General features: G+C 32.7%; 4 protein-coding genes across 4 annotated transcripts; 2 read left to right on the top strand and 2 right to left on the bottom strand.

Annotated features, from left to right (window-relative positions):
- The first annotated feature begins 1,003 nt into the window (after window positions 1–1,003).
- LOC106715467 (cytochrome c oxidase subunit 5B, mitochondrial) lies at window positions 1,004–1,525 on the top strand. The gene is made up of 2 exons (XM_014508760.2): window positions 1,004–1,158; window positions 1,285–1,525. The coding sequence occupies exons 1-2, from the start codon at window positions 1,005–1,007 to the stop codon at window positions 1,458–1,460; spliced, it is 330 nt and encodes a 109-aa protein (XP_014364246.2). The 5' UTR covers window position 1,004; the 3' UTR covers window positions 1,461–1,525.
- Window positions 1,526–2,893: 1,368 nt separating this feature from the next.
- On the bottom strand, window positions 2,894–3,385 carry LOC106715466 (larval cuticle protein A2B). The gene has a single exon (XM_014508759.2). It carries the CDS (start codon window positions 3,383–3,385, stop codon window positions 2,894–2,896), a length of 492 nt encoding a protein of 163 aa, XP_014364245.2.
- A 3,517-nt stretch (window positions 3,386–6,902) lies between these two features.
- Window positions 6,903–8,400, bottom strand: LOC106715461 (larval cuticle protein A2B). The gene is made up of 3 exons (XM_014508753.2): window positions 8,366–8,400; window positions 7,781–7,994; window positions 6,903–7,306 (listed from the first exon to the last, which is right to left on the bottom strand). The coding sequence occupies exons 1-3, from the start codon at window positions 8,369–8,371 to the stop codon at window positions 7,119–7,121; spliced, it is 408 nt and encodes a 135-aa protein (XP_014364239.2). The 5' UTR covers window positions 8,372–8,400; the 3' UTR covers window positions 6,903–7,118.
- A 1,505-nt stretch (window positions 8,401–9,905) lies between these two features.
- Window positions 9,906–13,789, top strand: LOC106715418 (cysteine-rich hydrophobic domain-containing protein 2). Its single transcript, XM_014508703.2, has 3 exons — window positions 9,906–10,138; window positions 12,127–12,337; window positions 12,676–13,789. The coding sequence occupies exons 1-3, from the start codon at window positions 10,020–10,022 to the stop codon at window positions 12,841–12,843; spliced, it is 498 nt and encodes a 165-aa protein (XP_014364189.1). The 5' UTR covers window positions 9,906–10,019; the 3' UTR covers window positions 12,844–13,789.
- Window positions 13,790–16,682: the final 2,893 nt, after the last annotated feature.

Raw genomic sequence — 16,682 nt, 5'->3', positions numbered from 1 at the left:
TCACATTGAACCGGTTTTTAACCAGTTCATGTTAAAGGGCAAAAGATTTGTACGTCATATATATTTACCTATTAATATAATTTCTGGCTGAAATTATTGCAAAATAGACAATTGCATAATTATAATAAATATTCGATATTTATAAAAAATAATGTAGATAAAATGATTTTATGACAATTTTATTGCTGCATATAATTTGTTGAGGTTGATCAATTGGATCTCTAAAAAAAAAATGTATATTGAGCAGTTGCATTATAGTTATTGTCAAACTTGAAATTAAAAGCAAATACGTCAATGTCTTGTTTGACAGCAGTTGGAGTTTAATTATTTTTTATTAATTTCATTTATCTTAAAAGAAAGCTTTGCTTTGGTTGTGTTTCTTCAGATCCCATTTTTTGTTAGAAATACACGGTAAGTCATGATATTTTCCATCTTTATAAAATTTATTGTTTACTAGCGGTCGTTCGATACTTCGTTAGCGCAGGATAACAAACTGGCCTATAATATGGCTACGGGCATCAGCTACCATCCCGAAAATGGCCTATCAAAATCGGTCGAGCCGTTCCGGTTATTACCTGGAGATTTTTACAGACAGAGAAACACAAAGACAATAATTTTTTAAATTGGTTTTTCGTCATCTGCAACGCAAATATATATGGACGTAGAATGATTTTTTCTCCATATTACACACAGACACTCCAGTTTTATTAATATTTATAGATTTTACAGTGAATTTGAACTGTCGTAACATTTGTTTACATAAAGCAAATTCTACACTTACTGCCTAATGAAAAGTAAACCAAGTTACGAGTTTTAGAGAAAGGACTAGAAATCTTTTGTTAGGCGCTTTAATTTTAAAAACGCATTATATCTTTCCATGTCAAATAATTTCATCGAATTATATCATATACGAATTATACATAGAATCGCTATAAAGAACCTACAATAGCTTAGACTATTGTATATTATTGCACTAAATAAGTTATTCATCACAACAGTTAGCAATGTGGCGGCGGCGTGCTATGAATATTTTGCGTGCTGGCACCAGGTACAAAATGCACGACCACCTGGACCACGTTACCGGCCTGGAGAAGCGGGAGCTCCTCGCACACCTTGCTGGTGACTGCGACCCTTTCCGCATGCTTGCCATTAAAAAAGGTTTAATTTTTCTTTATATATCTTATCTCCCGTAAAAGCTCGTACTGCTACACTCAGAGACAAATAGTCAAATACTACTTTATTATGACAAGACAGCATGCTTAAATCAAATCTCTTGTAACCTAGGTCCCGGTACTTGGGCGTGCCCGAATCTCATTCCTAGTGCGTTCAACAAGCGGATTGTGGGTTGCGTGTGCCATCCGGAGACTAACCACATCGAGTACATGTGGCTGCACCTAGGAGAGCCCAAGCGATGCGGCTGCGGGTACTGGTTCGAGTTATGTCCCGTTGCACCATTGTAGACGGTACACTCGCAAACATACGTATCACTTTGTCCTTTAATATTACGTCTTAGAGTGTGCAGTACAGCCACATAGAAAAATATTTTCAATCCTTACCGAGTGTGTACGAATGTGTTAACTCCCCTGAATGGCCATATCCGATATGGCCGTTATTTCAATTATTTCAGGAAACTGTTGAATTTCTATTTACTTTGTTTTAACTTGAGTTAGTCTGTTGTTAAAGTTTGTTGAACTGAACAATAATGATAGTAAATCTTTAAGTCTATCGAATAAAAAAACTATGGTGTTCTATTCTTTACTTATTGTTTGCTAGTGTAATATATAATGCTCAGCACACCGTATCTGATTTACCAAAAGTAAATAACTAGTTAGAAGTACTTTAGAAAGGCGAACTAACCCATAGTCTTTAATTATAAAAATAAATATCTATTACTAAGCAACGAAAATAGCTTATAGAAAAGCCCATTGAATGCTGGCGTTGCGCGTCGCGTATTGTTAGCAAGTAAGGTCGCAGAGAGTCCGTTCGCCGACCCACTTCCCGCGCGACCTTGAAGTTGGTCGCTACTCGGCTTAGCCTCGCTTATTATATCCTTTTGCAAACAGATTATAAATCAAATTATATCATTTATTGTAACAAATTACTTTATTTTTAACTTCTAGGAACTTATAGGTTGTTATATAAATTACTCGCGACTGCCAACATCACCTGTTCAAAACATGCTTTTATTTACCTTTTTTTTTAAATAAAATAAAAGTTGTTTTTTATACAGGTGTTTTGGTAGTGGAAACTTACAGTAAGAATAATTTATACATGCATACATCAACGTATTTACTTCCCGATGAAATAGTTTATGTTGAAACATTTATTAAAATATCTTCATATTTCAGATTTAACTGCAACATAAATAAATAATATCTATTAAAATAAATGTTGTTTATTGATACTTTAGTTACGTAGAAATATAATCACGTTAGTACAATTACCAACATTAATCAAAATCATTGTGTTAAAGTTACTATGATGCCATAAATCCCTTGCATGTATATTTTAATAAAAATTTAATAACGAGTTATTATTTTTATCAGCATATATCTTTACTCATTGTGGTAGACATTTAATTACAAGTCTTTGTGACTAATTTATTTCTGTATAAGATTATTTAATTGATTAATAAAATTAACGGCTTCCGCAGTTGGTTTCTGTAGATATTTATGACGAAATGATACTGCACAATCTCCGCTCTTTTTCAACAACTTTTAGCAGTACTTTCCGGTCTTGTAAAAGGAAGGAAAGCAAATTTTAAAGAAATCAAACACAAATATTAAATTGTTTTATTAAATTTACACAGTTTAATTATCATTTTTAAATTATTGACTATTATCACAATAAGGACATGATAATTTATTCGCAAATGAGTACTTTAATGACATAACTAGATTCTATTTGAATGATAATCTTTATTAGGTGCAAAATATTCTCCTTCATTAAGAGCTGGTTTATCCGCAACTGTGGGACCCGGCGTGAAGTATCTTCTATTGTTAGTTTTAGTAACTGGCACGTAAATTGGACGCGGCTGTACTTTATGCACGTAAGGAATCGGTGTTAGTTGAACTAACGGATGACTATGAGTAGGGATTTGTGGATTATAAGGTGTTTCAGGTTCACTGTGTACGATCGCTTTGAAACCAATCTTCGGTCCGGCGATGTATTTTACGGTGCGTCGTGTCCCGTCAGGATCTATAAGGGAATATGATCCAGTGACTGTATTTCCTTGTCTCACCTCGTGTATACTTTTCGCGTCGCCTGTCGATGGATTTATAACATTATACGAATAGTTATACTCCGTACTCGTAGGTGGGTAGTCCGTCACTATGATACTGACCACTGCAGGAATAACGCACGCACTCACGATCACACACCACATCTGGAATAATAAGAAGCACTGGCTTATAACTATAATTATTAATTAAAGACACAAAATCGACTGACTGTAACACTGTGAAACTTAGGAACTACAAATCGAATGACACTTCACTCGGCAAAGTCGGTTCATTTGTTTAGACTCCAGGCGGACATGATGGAACTTACATACAAACCCTCGTTAAAAGTTAAATACTTGCGATAAATATTGCCCTCCTGAGTCAGTCGCGTAATAATTAGATTTTAATTGTGGATTTAGGGTGATTTTTACCCTTGATATGTTCGAACCGGCTCGCTGTTAGGGTTGTAAGTAAATAGCGTGGTGCCTCGAAGCTGCGTGTATTTATAGAAGTGTGCGTTCACTCGAATGTTCCGTATTGCACAGCGCTCTTTGTCACAGAGTAATGCACCTGCAACTCGAGACACTACTTACCATTACTAATAATTAATAAATTATTATAAATCTTTACGTCCGACTTACGATCGCTACCTTTACTTTCGTCCCCAGACATGCTCTAATAACTTCAAATTTATCAAATCTTAAATTCCTTATTTCTTATTTAGATAACCAGATTTTACAATCCACTTATGGAAGGGAGAAGTGACAGTGTAGGCATTGTCATAAACCAAATAATAAAAATGCGAACAAAAACAAAATACTACGTAGTATTTTTAAAATAGCACAAAGATAAAAAGTGTGAAATTTAACGTAATTCTAGCATTACGTTACTTGACTAGTAGAAATACATAAAAAATATGATTTGTTACAATCTATGACTGTGCTATAATAAAATAACTAAAATATTTTTCATTAAACCAAAACTAAAACTATACATGTTCTGTTCATTATTCTATTCAGTGAACCACATAAAATTCAACGAACTATATGCAATATAACACTTCCTGTAATTCACGACAAGTGACGTCATTCGTCGTACTTTAATTGTACATATACGTTACTTGGGCTATGGGAAGTAACGCTGTGTAGGAAGTTTCCTTTATTTTTATTGTAAAATTAAACGAGTACTACTAATAAATAGAATTCCCATATTCTTGTAGAATGCTTGTGTACATTAACATGTTTAAAGTAAACAACAATAATTAAAGTAAATAAATAGCGCATGTTTCACTAACAACAGGTTAACTGATATTTTGCGTTCGCGATCAAAATTTCTGGCGGATTTTAATTTTTTATCGCAGGAAATATGCTTTATTTTTTAGCAAACGTATATATCCAGTAGAAGTTGTAAGTGCGTAATATATAGACCGAGTTAGGTAAGGCATTATTACAGCTTATACATGTTATTACCGCTCACCACGCTACCGACTCATTAAAGCTTAGAAATAATTTTCTTTGTATACAATTTCAATAGAAATTATATTCTATATTCACTTAGATTTTACATTTGAGTAAAAAAAATAAACGATTCAAATTACGAACTAATACATTGGTCTACGAATAGTTCAATACAAAAGACATCAACGCGCATCAAAACATCGAACATCTTTCGTACCACAATAATTTAATCGTCTAAGCCACGAAAAACCTGTAAATATCTATTCTCGTACTTTTTTCTACATTGGAAACCCACGGTTGTTTTAGATCAAAGCTAGTAACAAAATATCGTCAGCTTTAGACCAGTTTAGTTGACCGCAAACTTTTGTTACCGGTCCAGATTCGGATGTTTCGTAACGTTTTATATAGCCTGTGCCTTTGTAACTTAACCTCAGTTGACTTTGTTGACAATTATACTTTGTAGGTGAAAGGACACATACACACACAATTAATTACGCCAATGGAAATTTTTTACTTATAATTTTGTTTGTTTTTTCCGCAATTACAGCATAATTTCTTACCGTTAACAATATTAAAGCTAGTGTAGTTTTTGACCGCGACTTCGTCCGCGCGGAATAAAAAAAACTTAATGGGGGGGGGTTATGAAAAATAGATGTCGGCCTATTCTCAGACCTACTGAATATGCTCACAAAATTTCATGAGAATCGGTCAAGCCGTTTCGGAGGAGTTTAACCACAAACACCGCGACACGAGAATTTTATATAGGGTGTCTCAGTAAGAGTGCACTTTTTAAAATTGGAATTTTTTTTTTTCGTGCAAGTGGCAAGTCTGAAATTTTACAGTTGTCACCTCTGTTTATTCCGATTATTAAAAAAGGTGCGCTTTTCGAAAGAACAACGCGTTATAATTGTGAAAACTTATTACAAAAATGGGGAAAATTACAGCCGAGAAAGTGCACCTAATTTGTCAACCATTCGAAGAGTGGTCAAAAAATTGATATGATAATAAGAATCCTTTGCGTCAACGTACCGGTCGGTCTCTGAAAACATTGCTGCTGTAAATGAGAGTGTCGCTGAAAATCCGAAAACATCAATACAACATCGTTCTCAACAACTTTAAATAAGTCATTTTCTCCGATGATCGTCGTGAATACACAAAATTGTCGAATTTGGGACTCATAAAATTCTCATGCAATCCATGAGAAACAAATGCACCCCACAACGAGTAACTGCCTGGTGCGGATTTTGGTCAGGCGGCGTGATTGGACCTTACTTTTTTGAAAATGAGGCCGAAATTGCAGTGACTGTGAACGGCATTCGTTACAGGAATATGATAACGGACTCCTTGTGGCCTCAACAGAACGGTATGAATCTGGACAACATGTTGTTTCAGCAGGACGGCGCAACCTGCCACAACGCGAATGAAACAATCGACTTATTGCAGCAACGATTTCCAGAAAACATTATTTCACGAAATTCTGATGACAACTGGCCACCAAGATCATGCGATTTTTTTCTTTGGGGTTTTGTGAAATCTCGGGTTTATGCGAATAAACCCGAAACAATTCCTGAACTCTGATCGGAAATCTAACGCGTCATCGGTGAGATACAGCCACATATCTGTGCAAAAGTCATGGAAAAATTCATGAAAAGAGTAATGGCCTGTCATCGGAGCCGTGGTGGTCATTTGCCAGATTTTTAATTCCATACTTAATCGGAACATGTCTTCTTTACAATACAATAAAAATATCACAACTCTGTCATAAAATACTTGTTTTTATTTTAAAATGAAAAAGTGCACTCTTACTGAGACACCCTATATATTATATTAGATGTTCTACATGCCAAATTTCAGCGACATCTAATACAAATAAACGAGTGATGACTGGATGTAACATTCTCTTCAATGCAAGGCTTTATCATTTCTCGGAGATTTATTCATTTTATTAATTCAACAAACCCTAGCCGTAGGTTTTCATTGCCGTAACACCTGTACAAAAATGAAATGTCATCCTTATCATTCTCTCTATCTATATCAATGCAATTAATAAAATTGGTATTTCTATGTAATGTAGAAAATAAAATTTCCCATTTCTTTATAAGAAAAGAATGGGAAAGGACATGGAGTAAACTTAGTAATACGTAATAAAATATAAACAATTTCATATTTGTGTATATTAGCGCACAATGTGTGTATTATGGAAATAAAACGAAATATTGGATTCCTCTAATTTATTACCCTAGTATATTAACATTTAAAACAAAACACTACAAAATAAACAAACATTTCGGCAACAATACAAATAGGTTCAGGTCACAGAGGCCATATACGCTTGCTTAAACACAACTTTACATTCAAATAAACTGATAAAATATTATAATTCACACAATTTAGAGAGCTTTTAAAAAAAGTTGCAACAAGCGCGTTTATAGCATCAAAATTAGTGCAAGTATCCAGGTGCAACAGCTTTGACTGCACCCAGAGGTTGTCTGTGTACGACTGCGTTGAAACCATTGTGTGGGTCAGCGGTGTACTCGACCACGCGCCGAGTGCCATCAGGATCTACCAGCGAGTAGGAGCCTTGAACTACGTCACCAGAGCGTGTCTCTTGTTGGCTCTTAGAGTCACCTGGATTTACGAAATAAAAGTGATAAGTGCAACTTCAATGATATTCGTTTATAATTATGTAAGGTAAGTAAGTATACTTTCATATTAGTTTTGTTTCGCTACGTCAAGAAGAATTAAAAGTCTGGACTTTATAACTAGGTAATGAACAGTGGTAGTGTTGCCATGTATAATATAAAAAAAGACATTGACGTAAAGTTCTGAGCACATAACAACCTACAAATCATTTAATTCATTGCCTGATCATACTAATACTATTATAAATATTATACTATATATTGTACTATTATACTATTATAAATGCGAATGCTTAGGTGGATGGATGGATGTTTGTTTGAAGGTATCTCCAGAGCAGCTCAACGGATCTTGATAAAATTTGGCACAGATGTAGAACATAGTCTAGAAAATACATACTCGCGGAAGGAGTAGGGGGGACACCTAGTTAAAAATAAAGAAGCAAATACGTGACTAACTTACCAGTAAGAGCATCTTGTATGTCATAAGCGTAAGAATACTGAGGGTTAGGATCGTAATCTTCAACAGGGGCGACTTTAGCAATGGCCGGTGCTACCGCGTAAGGAGCCAACGCTGGCCTAGCGATTCCCAAGGGGCTGGTATATGCGTACGGCGCCAGGGGCAGACCTCCAGCCGCCTCCCTGCACACCATCAACACAGCTGCTAAAAATAAGACCTGAAATAAAAACATTTTTAATTACCTCTTCTCCTTAAAGTAACATCTGCTTTGGAAAGTCAACGATCATTACGACAATTGTGATTGCCAATTTTACACATACGAAAAGAGATTAGTTTAAAAAATATAAGTGAAACGAAATTTAATTATATATTTTAAATAGGAAAGAATATCATCTTTGTACGAAAATGTTTATTCCAATTTTTTTTTAATTCTTAATTGAATAAAATTGTCGAAAAAAAAATTATTCTATGTACTATTTTATACCAAATTAAAATGTAAATTATGCTTTATTATGCCATAAACTGCATTTTAATCTTATATATCTAATACAACAGCCAATAAGTTATTCTAAATTTTATTAGATTTACCTTCATTTTGAGAGCCTCTGTTGGGTACTGGAACGTTTAAGTGCTTTTGAATGCTTAGGGGTGTTCGCAGTCGCCTTATATACTGTGTGTCTAGACTGAACGCGTCGGGGCCTAGCAAAAACATTGCAATTGTCACGGCCCTATACCCTTTATCGATCACTTGAATTATTTATACCGAAATTCTTATGATGAAATCATTAATACTGAAGAATTTTTTGAAATGTACTGGATCTAATTTAGTAGTAATCATCTGTATTTTCGTTTGTCTTCAAGAGGTTTCTAAATATTTCAGAAAGTGATGAAATTTTAACTTGAGAAACAGAACAGAAAAAAGTTGACCCCATCAACCAATTCCAACAGTTCCCCAATCCCATCAACAAACGTAACTTTAGAAAAGTTAAGTTTATGGCATTACATCTCGTCTGTAGTTTTAGGACGATGACTTTAACCTTTTTTACCTTTTACTGTAACTCCTAAATTTAAATAAATCTTCCTTTTTTATTTCTTTCTTCCAGCAGAAGTATGAAAATTGTCAATGATTCTATATACAAAAATTCATCATGCAAGAAAAACGCTTTTATTCATAAAAAAAATCCTTGTCAGTAATTACATCACTTGGTATCATTCAAGTATAAAAGGCATAGCTATAGGGAGGTTGTATTACGAACATGATCGTTTTTAGGTCACAGCTGCACCTTATCAGAGCGTGTGAGACATTGCATGTATGATAATTTATAACAGCCTGTCCTTACACGACAAACACACCTAATCATAACAAAGAATGTCAAATAAATGCAATGAAATCATCAGAAACCCATCAAGTTTGTACTATAAAGAAATACTTTAGACTTTAAATTATTTCTTAATTAAAAGATATAAATTAAGTTAAATGATGCAATAAAAACCTGCGTTTCACTATTTTCTATCAGGTTCAATGTAGATTAGAAGTTTTGGAAAACGTACTAATATTCAATACGCTTAAATAAATGTTTTGATAACTGAATTCTTGATTAAAATTAGCAGATTTTCAAAAATATTGTTTTTAATGTTCTATATGTGAAATCTATAACATTATTGCATCAGTTCATATAATGTAATTCAGCTACATTCTAGTAATTACAAATCTAAGCCTGCTGAATAGTTCGAGTAAATTTCCAAGAACGTTTATTCACTAGTATAAAACTCACAGGCGCGTAATTCAAAAATGTTTTTGACTGTGCCTTTATTAGGTAAATTATAATCAAAGTCAATCAAAGAAAATATTTTCTAATGAAGAATTAGCTCAGTGACTCCAAAGGAATAAAAGGTTTTTGATACCTTCCAAAGGTGCTTCTAAAAGTCCTTCGCTTTTTCCTTCAAGTGGTCGGAGTATCCTAGGTGTAAACCTAGGATTCGAATTTCTTAAGCAAACATTTATTTTTTTTCTTCTTTATACATCTAAATTAGAAAACATAATATCTTACGTTATTTAATAAATGAAAACAAAATCAAAAAAATAAATAATAAAAGTGTATGGCAACATTTCGTGTTTAGATGAAACGTCATTCAGTACTTTTGTCATAAATAAAATCCAAGTCCACCAAACATTGTGCTTTGTTATGTCGTTACATCAAACAAGTTTATTTGTAATTTGCTAAGTTAGTGAATAAGAAAAATGGCAGACTTTGACGCAATATATCCTGACGAAACTGAAAGTGAGGAGAATATAGAAGAGACACATGTGACGTTAGTGCCTGATCCGATCGTCATCCGCGGAGCTGGTAACATGACAGTGTAAGGTTTATTTTATCAGCTGTTATTACAATTATCGAATAAAATATGTTTTATTGATGATTCAATATAGATATAACAAGAAAATGCGTTCATAAAAAGCATCCTTTGTCATTGTCGATCAATGGCATTGAAGCTTTTCTTGAACGAGGACATTGACCAGACGTCAATTTATGAAATTTAATAGGGCACTAAATTGCATTGAAGCGAAAGTAACAGGCTTAATATCTGCTAAGTGTCCGGTTACGTTATGAAAGCACTGCACATTATCACACAACAATCCTGTTATTTTTGCTCAGTACAAAAATAGATTTTTCATATGCATAGATTAAACTTTGCAACAGAATTTCCCTCTAAACCAAAAACATAGTTTGAATGACATCAATTACTTTTAAATTTAATATCTAGACTATTATTGAAAGTTATATGTGTGATACTATTTTTTTTTAAACATTGAGAACCATAAATTTAGTAAAAATGTGGAAAAATATGATAACAACTAATAACATACAAATGTAAATTTTGTGAGTCATAACAAATGTAACAAATAAACTGCCTGTTATCAAAGTGCCACATATTTTCCTGAATTCAATGAAATAGGTCACACTTTGATAACATTTATATAGTAGCTCTTTTTGTACTGTTTTTTATTCATTGAAGATGTTTGAGAATTCATAATGTTTTTACAAATTTTTATTGTTGTTATATTTTTAAAAGTAATTTTGAATTTAGCTATAATTATTTAGTTTATATTATATTTAAGATATTCCTCCCAAATGGGGTTGGCGACAGGCAGGCTGGCTTTACAGCTTTACAGTAAGAGATTAAGCCAAAACTTTAAGTTTTATAAAACCTTATTACCCAACCCCATGTAAGTGCAGTAAGGCCAGGGAGATGATGTTAATGTCTGAGAATTCATCTAAATCATCCAACTTTTAATTGATGTTTTATTTCATACTGAATTTCTGAACTGCCATTGCATATTAAAATTTATTTCAAAGATTTTTAAGGAATATCAACTTCATATTGATACATTTACCAATTTGATTAACCATCAGTTATGACTAAAACATGTTTTTGTGCATGTGCATGGTAACATTTTTGTTTATCATTTAAACTAAAACATGATTCCTAAGCAAAGTCTAGTTACATAAAAAAACAAATTGTTCATTCTGACAGTCTCTTTTTGCCATCCATTCTATTAAAGTTTAGATGATAGTTTAAAATCTGATATCATTAACAAATCCTGCTAAATCTCACTACTATAAAAATATAGGTTACTAGGTACTCAGAGTAGTCAATGTTGTCTATATTTTTATGTAAATACAACACTTGTATGGCAACTCAAGAAGTTATTTACAAAGTATTTTTCAACATTGTAAATGTAATTACTGGGCAAATTAATGTCACTAATTAACCATGTTATGAAGAATTTAATATATATTCCATTCGATAATTACAAGATATAAGTTTTTTTAACTTTCACTGAAACCTTTAAAAGCATTGTTGTCATAAAAATTAGTATAGATGATTATTTATCACACACTAGCTTTTACCCGCGACTCCGTTCCCGCGGAATTAAAAAAAAAGGAAACGGGATAAAAAATCCTATGTCCGTCTCCTAGTTCTAAGCTACCTCCCCATCAATTTTCAGCCAAATCTGATCAGCTGTTCTTGAGTTATAAATAGTGTAACTAACACGATTTTCTTTTATAGATTACTAGCTTTTACCCGCGACTCCGTCCGCGCGGAATAAAAAAAAAAGAAAAAGAAAACGGGGTAAAAATTATCCTATGTCCTTTTCCTGGTTCTAAGCTACCTGCCCACCAATTTTCAGTCAAATCGATTCAGCCGTTCTTGAGTTATAAATGGTGTAACTAACACGACTTTCTTTTATATATATAGATAGATAGATTTAAAAGTTAACTAATTAAAAAAAAAACAGCATTTTCATTTAACAATTCTTTTATTGTTGTCCATTAAAATTTCAGTTTTGGTTTAAGCAACCGTTTCAACAATGAGTTCCCCTCTGGTCTTCAGTCAAGAGTAGCCCCGGAGGAATATCAGGCTACTGTGGCTCGTATCAACAGCGTTCTGAAGAAGACATTGCCGGTTAATGTGAAGTGGTTGTTCTGTGGATGTGTTTGCTGCTGCTGTACTCTTGGATGCTCTCTTTGGCCAGTTATATGTCTAAGTAAAAGAGTAAGTGTTTTTTTTTAAATATAAATTAAGCGGGCAGAGACTAATTCATCCTGACATAACTCTTTATCTATATAAATACATGAATGCAAACATGCTTATGGATAATAATAAATAAATAGGACATAAGGAGATCTTACGAGCTATTTATTGAGTTCATATGGAACTAATTTAAGCTATATATTTTAATTTATACTGGCATAGCAAAAAATGCAAACATTATTTAGGAGAAAGTTTCATTTAAAAAGCTAATGTTGATCTAGTGCCCTATTACAGTTTTGTCTTTTAAGATAAATTTATAGTGAGATTTATGCATGAGATAACATCATTCATTATTTCAGACGCAACATTCACTTAATAAGCTATTGGAATGGGAGAACAGTCGACTTTACAACAAACTGGGCCTGCGCTGGAGACTCACCAAACAGCACTGTGACTCATCTTCCATGATGGAGTATGTACTTCTTATAGAATTTATACCCAAAATACCCATATACAGGCCTGACTAAACGCTACATCCAATGTCATTTGTAAATACATTTTTACCTATTAAAAAAAAATAATTGACATGACTAACTCTAATAAAATAAAAACAAGCCGAATGTACCATGTACAATTTATATTTAAGGAAACCTTTGTAATTGGCATTGTCATTCATCAAGCCATTTTATATTTTATAGAGCAAGTAGGTGATGTTTAATGCTTTTTGTGTATAGATGTCACTTCAATTGCAAGCTATTAAGTGTTAAGTCTTTCTAAGCATTTGCATTACACTTTATTGTTGATAATGCATTGTTAATGTAGTCATTCTAAATTTAAAAGTGCGACAGGCATCTTTTGTTACGTTGATGATATTGACAGTTAGAATTAGTGTTGCCAGATAATAAAAAGCTAATTCTTCCAAATGGGGGGAAAATTATGTATGGAATAATTACTTTTGTAAATATCATATCATTGGTGTAAATTAGATCTTAATTAAAACAGCAATAATGTGACTATAAAATAAGTAAGAGATAAACGTGACCATGAACCAACTTATTAGTCTATAATAATTTCTAATTTGGTTTCTAAAAACACCTGGCAGTTACTTTTGCTGTCAAAAGTGACAATTTACAATATAACGGAATAAACGCCGTATTTGGCCACGTGCCAAAAGTTTCTTGTCGCACTGAAATGAGGCTGATAGAAAACGAAGCGGATTTTCAGTATTTTAATGTTTATTTTGCAAACGCGAAAAATTTTTATGATGTTTAAATCATCTTTCCGAATCAAACATTGCTTCAGATGTAATGATCTGATAGTTTATGTTATAGTTCGGGAAAAGAACATGATTATTAAAAAAAAAACATTAACAAGTCAGGTGTTAATCGAAGTGGTTGAGTTTTTTAATAATAATACCGCGCACATCAAAAAGCGAAAAAAGATCTTATTATTTGCCCTTAAATTAAGTCTCTTTTATAAAAACTCGATATTTTTTACTAACGAACAATTTTTTAATCCAAAAAGATGTTTTGTTTAATATACTTATGTATTTTTTTATAACAAGTACCTGAATGACGACTTTAGTTTCGATATAAGATTTTCAGTTGAAAAAAAAAATTATGTGACATATGCTTGTTCTGTGAATTTAATTTAGGGAGACTATTTGGGACTGTGTTACTAGTAAATTAATTTTTGTAGCATATTTTATATTAGTGAAAGTTCGCCCTCTTTTCTCTTTTCAACATGTTGTGAAGAATATCAGTGGGTAGACGTTGTCACTGCATTATGTATATTAAAAAAAAACAATCTCGAAGTTTCTTTAAAAATAAAAATTATGAATAACTTAATGAAGTAACAGCAATGGAGTTGTCTTGCCACCGCCTTCTCTGCCGAGGACAACGGTTGAAAAGTGAACAGGGTATGTTGACATTAAGTTATTATATAAGCTAAATTGTAAATATTTGAATTACATTATACATATAGAATATTTTTGTTCAAATAATAAAACTCACTTTGTGATAATAAAAATCTTTTTCTACCCGATATATCTTTAAATGTTGCTTAATGAGAAAGAAAGAAAGACATTTATTACCACACAAAAAAAAATCAAAAAGAAAAAATACATACATACAAGGCATACATAAAGTGTGGCAAAAGGGAGCCAGTTCAGCGAAGCAGGGATAGACTAAACTGCCCCTGTGCTGGTTTTCAGCTGACACCTTTGTAATAAATAAAATCTACATATCGACGCTGGAAAGCATAAACGCTGTAACCCTTGAAATCGCGAATATGTTTTTCACACGTTAATAATTTCAACCATTATCAAACGATAATGATTTTATTATAGGTTAGCACAAACTACACAACATTGCTAAATACCGCATGCTTGTAGACGTATCAGCTCACGAGTTATCATTTTTTGGCTCTCCTGTAAAGTTCATACTTTCGGGGTTACAGCGTTTACGCTTTCCGGCGTCGATATATCAATATCCAAAATTAGTTATAGGAGTAGTTCTCTATAGTTAAAAATTCTGATGTGATCTTTGTTTAAATTCGTAAAATCACATTAAATCTTATATATGTTTCGCCAATGCTATCTCATAGTTAATGTGTAATAACAACGTTATCACAACAATCGGAATATTCCAATGAGCTCAATAGATGTAATTCGACGGCACAATCTGTTTTACTCGCAGCTGTCTAATCGTGGGTTTCTAATACCAAAAATCCCGTTTAAAAATTTGTTATCTCTCTTTTGTCCAAGATAAAAAGGATGACGATATATTTAATACAGATTTCGATCTCAGAAACCAACGGTAAGTAACGTTCATCTATTTATATTTCAGAATGTTTTCCGCATTGAGATGGTTCGTGATTACATAAATCTATACCTGACCTTCGTGGCACGGGTACAATTTGATACTGCACTATTGTAACACTTAATTCAAGGTCTTATAACACTTTAATTTGTTGTATGGAATCTCAAAATTATTTCATTTCTCATTCCCCTTGTAAAAATTGATTTATTGGACGGATGATATACAATACATCCCTGTATTCGTGATATGTACCAAATTTTTTGAATAAGCAAATCGACAGTTTTCCTCGATATTATTACCTGTAGTTGCTTATTAGGTAAGTTTTCTCGTTTGCTACTTTATTTCGTGAAAAAACTTCATTAAGAACCCGACTGCAATAAGGTCAGTGTAACAGTGTGTGGTTAAAGTAATTGTTTACTTGAAATATTTATATTTAATCCAAACGTTTTCCTTTATACGTACTTTAATTACATTTCATATTATCATGTTTTTTTTCCACATTCGCCAAAAAATTATGCAAAACAGTTTATTTTTCTTTATATACCAGTCGTTGAATTATATGTTAAATGAATTTATACATCTGCAAGTCATAATTACTATAGAAAAAAATAAAAATAATAGATAACCTAATCAGTGTTTACGAAACCAATAATGTGACAAATTTATTAGCAATGAAGTCTTAGGTGCGTCTGTATCTGACGTCAATAATTACCGAGCTGCGTTCTAATCGAGACTATGTTTTTAAAATTAGTAGACCGAAAAGAAATTCAGAAGATTACGAGCATATAATGAAATGGGTTTCATAATATTCGAAACTCGACTAGCAGTCAAGCAAGCAGCCACCTGAATTCACCTAAATAGCGAAGTGACGTCGATAGACATCTTTTACTCGACCTTTAAATGATGGAGGAGACGCACAGATAAGAGAATATTACCCCTTCCTATGCGTACCCTCTTTTATCAAATCCACTTTCCCTTACCATCCTGTCCTTGTAAGTATGGGAAAGAACAAAAATGAGACCTATACGCACACTCATCAGACTGTATGCGAAATTACTTTCACTTGACGTCTGTCTTCTGTGTGGTCTTGGTATTTCACCGGGCAAGCCGAACCATTCTTGCAACAGATGATTCTAGCGTCTACTACTGCTGTACAAAATGCTAAATATTTGAAAATTAATTACCTCTTAATGTATATAACGTCTGTTTTATGAGCAAAAAGTAATTTAAAAGTGTATTTACACAGAGAAATGCGATTTCTGTAACAATATAGTCTAAATTAACCCTGTAAAGTAGCCGTTAATAAAACAAAAATACACATTTGCATTAGATTTTATTATAAATTACATCATATTATACATATAAATGGAGTTAAAAATACCTGTTTAAGGCACTTTGTGTTATGGTCCCACCAACTAAAAAAAAAACAATTAAAACTACTTACAAATTAAATGACACAAAAATATTACAATGAAGCTACTTATATACATACAACTTAATAAAATATCAACCAGTTTTAAAGCTACAAAATCATTAATCACGCATAT

This window comes from Papilio machaon, chromosome 18 (genome assembly GCF_912999745.1).
Source record: "Papilio machaon chromosome 18, ilPapMach1.1, whole genome shotgun sequence".
NCBI classification, from domain to species: domain Eukaryota; kingdom Metazoa; phylum Arthropoda; class Insecta; order Lepidoptera; family Papilionidae; genus Papilio; species Papilio machaon.
Note: the sequence above shows the minus strand (reverse complement) of the source record. Positions and strands in the feature narration are given on the sequence as shown.

Bases quoted from the DNA above. Each gene is read 5' to 3' on its own strand.
- LOC106715418 (XM_014508703.2), top strand. From the start codon at position 10,020: ATGGCAGACTTTGACGCAATATATCCTGACGAAACTGAAAGTGAGGAG. The intron at 10,139-12,126 runs GTAAGGTTTATT...TTAAAATTTCAG, and splicing joins GGAGCTGGTAACATGACAGT to TTTTGGTTTAAGCAACCGTT. The intron at 12,338-12,675 runs GTAAGTGTTTTT...TCATTATTTCAG, and splicing joins TTATATGTCTAAGTAAAAGA to ACGCAACATTCACTTAATAA.
- LOC106715467 (XM_014508760.2), top strand. From the start codon at position 1,005: ATGTGGCGGCGGCGTGCTATGAATATTTTGCGTGCTGGCACCAGGTAC. The intron at 1,159-1,284 runs GTTTAATTTTTC...CTTGTAACCTAG, and splicing joins CATGCTTGCCATTAAAAAAG to GTCCCGGTACTTGGGCGTGC.
- LOC106715466 (XM_014508759.2), bottom strand. From the start codon at position 3,385: ATGTGGTGTGTGATCGTGAGTGCGTGCGTTATTCCTGCAGTGGTCAGT.
- LOC106715461 (XM_014508753.2), bottom strand. The intron at 7,307-7,780 runs GTAAGTTAGTCA...TCGTAAATCCAG, and splicing joins CATACAAGATGCTCTTACTG to GTGACTCTAAGAGCCAACAA.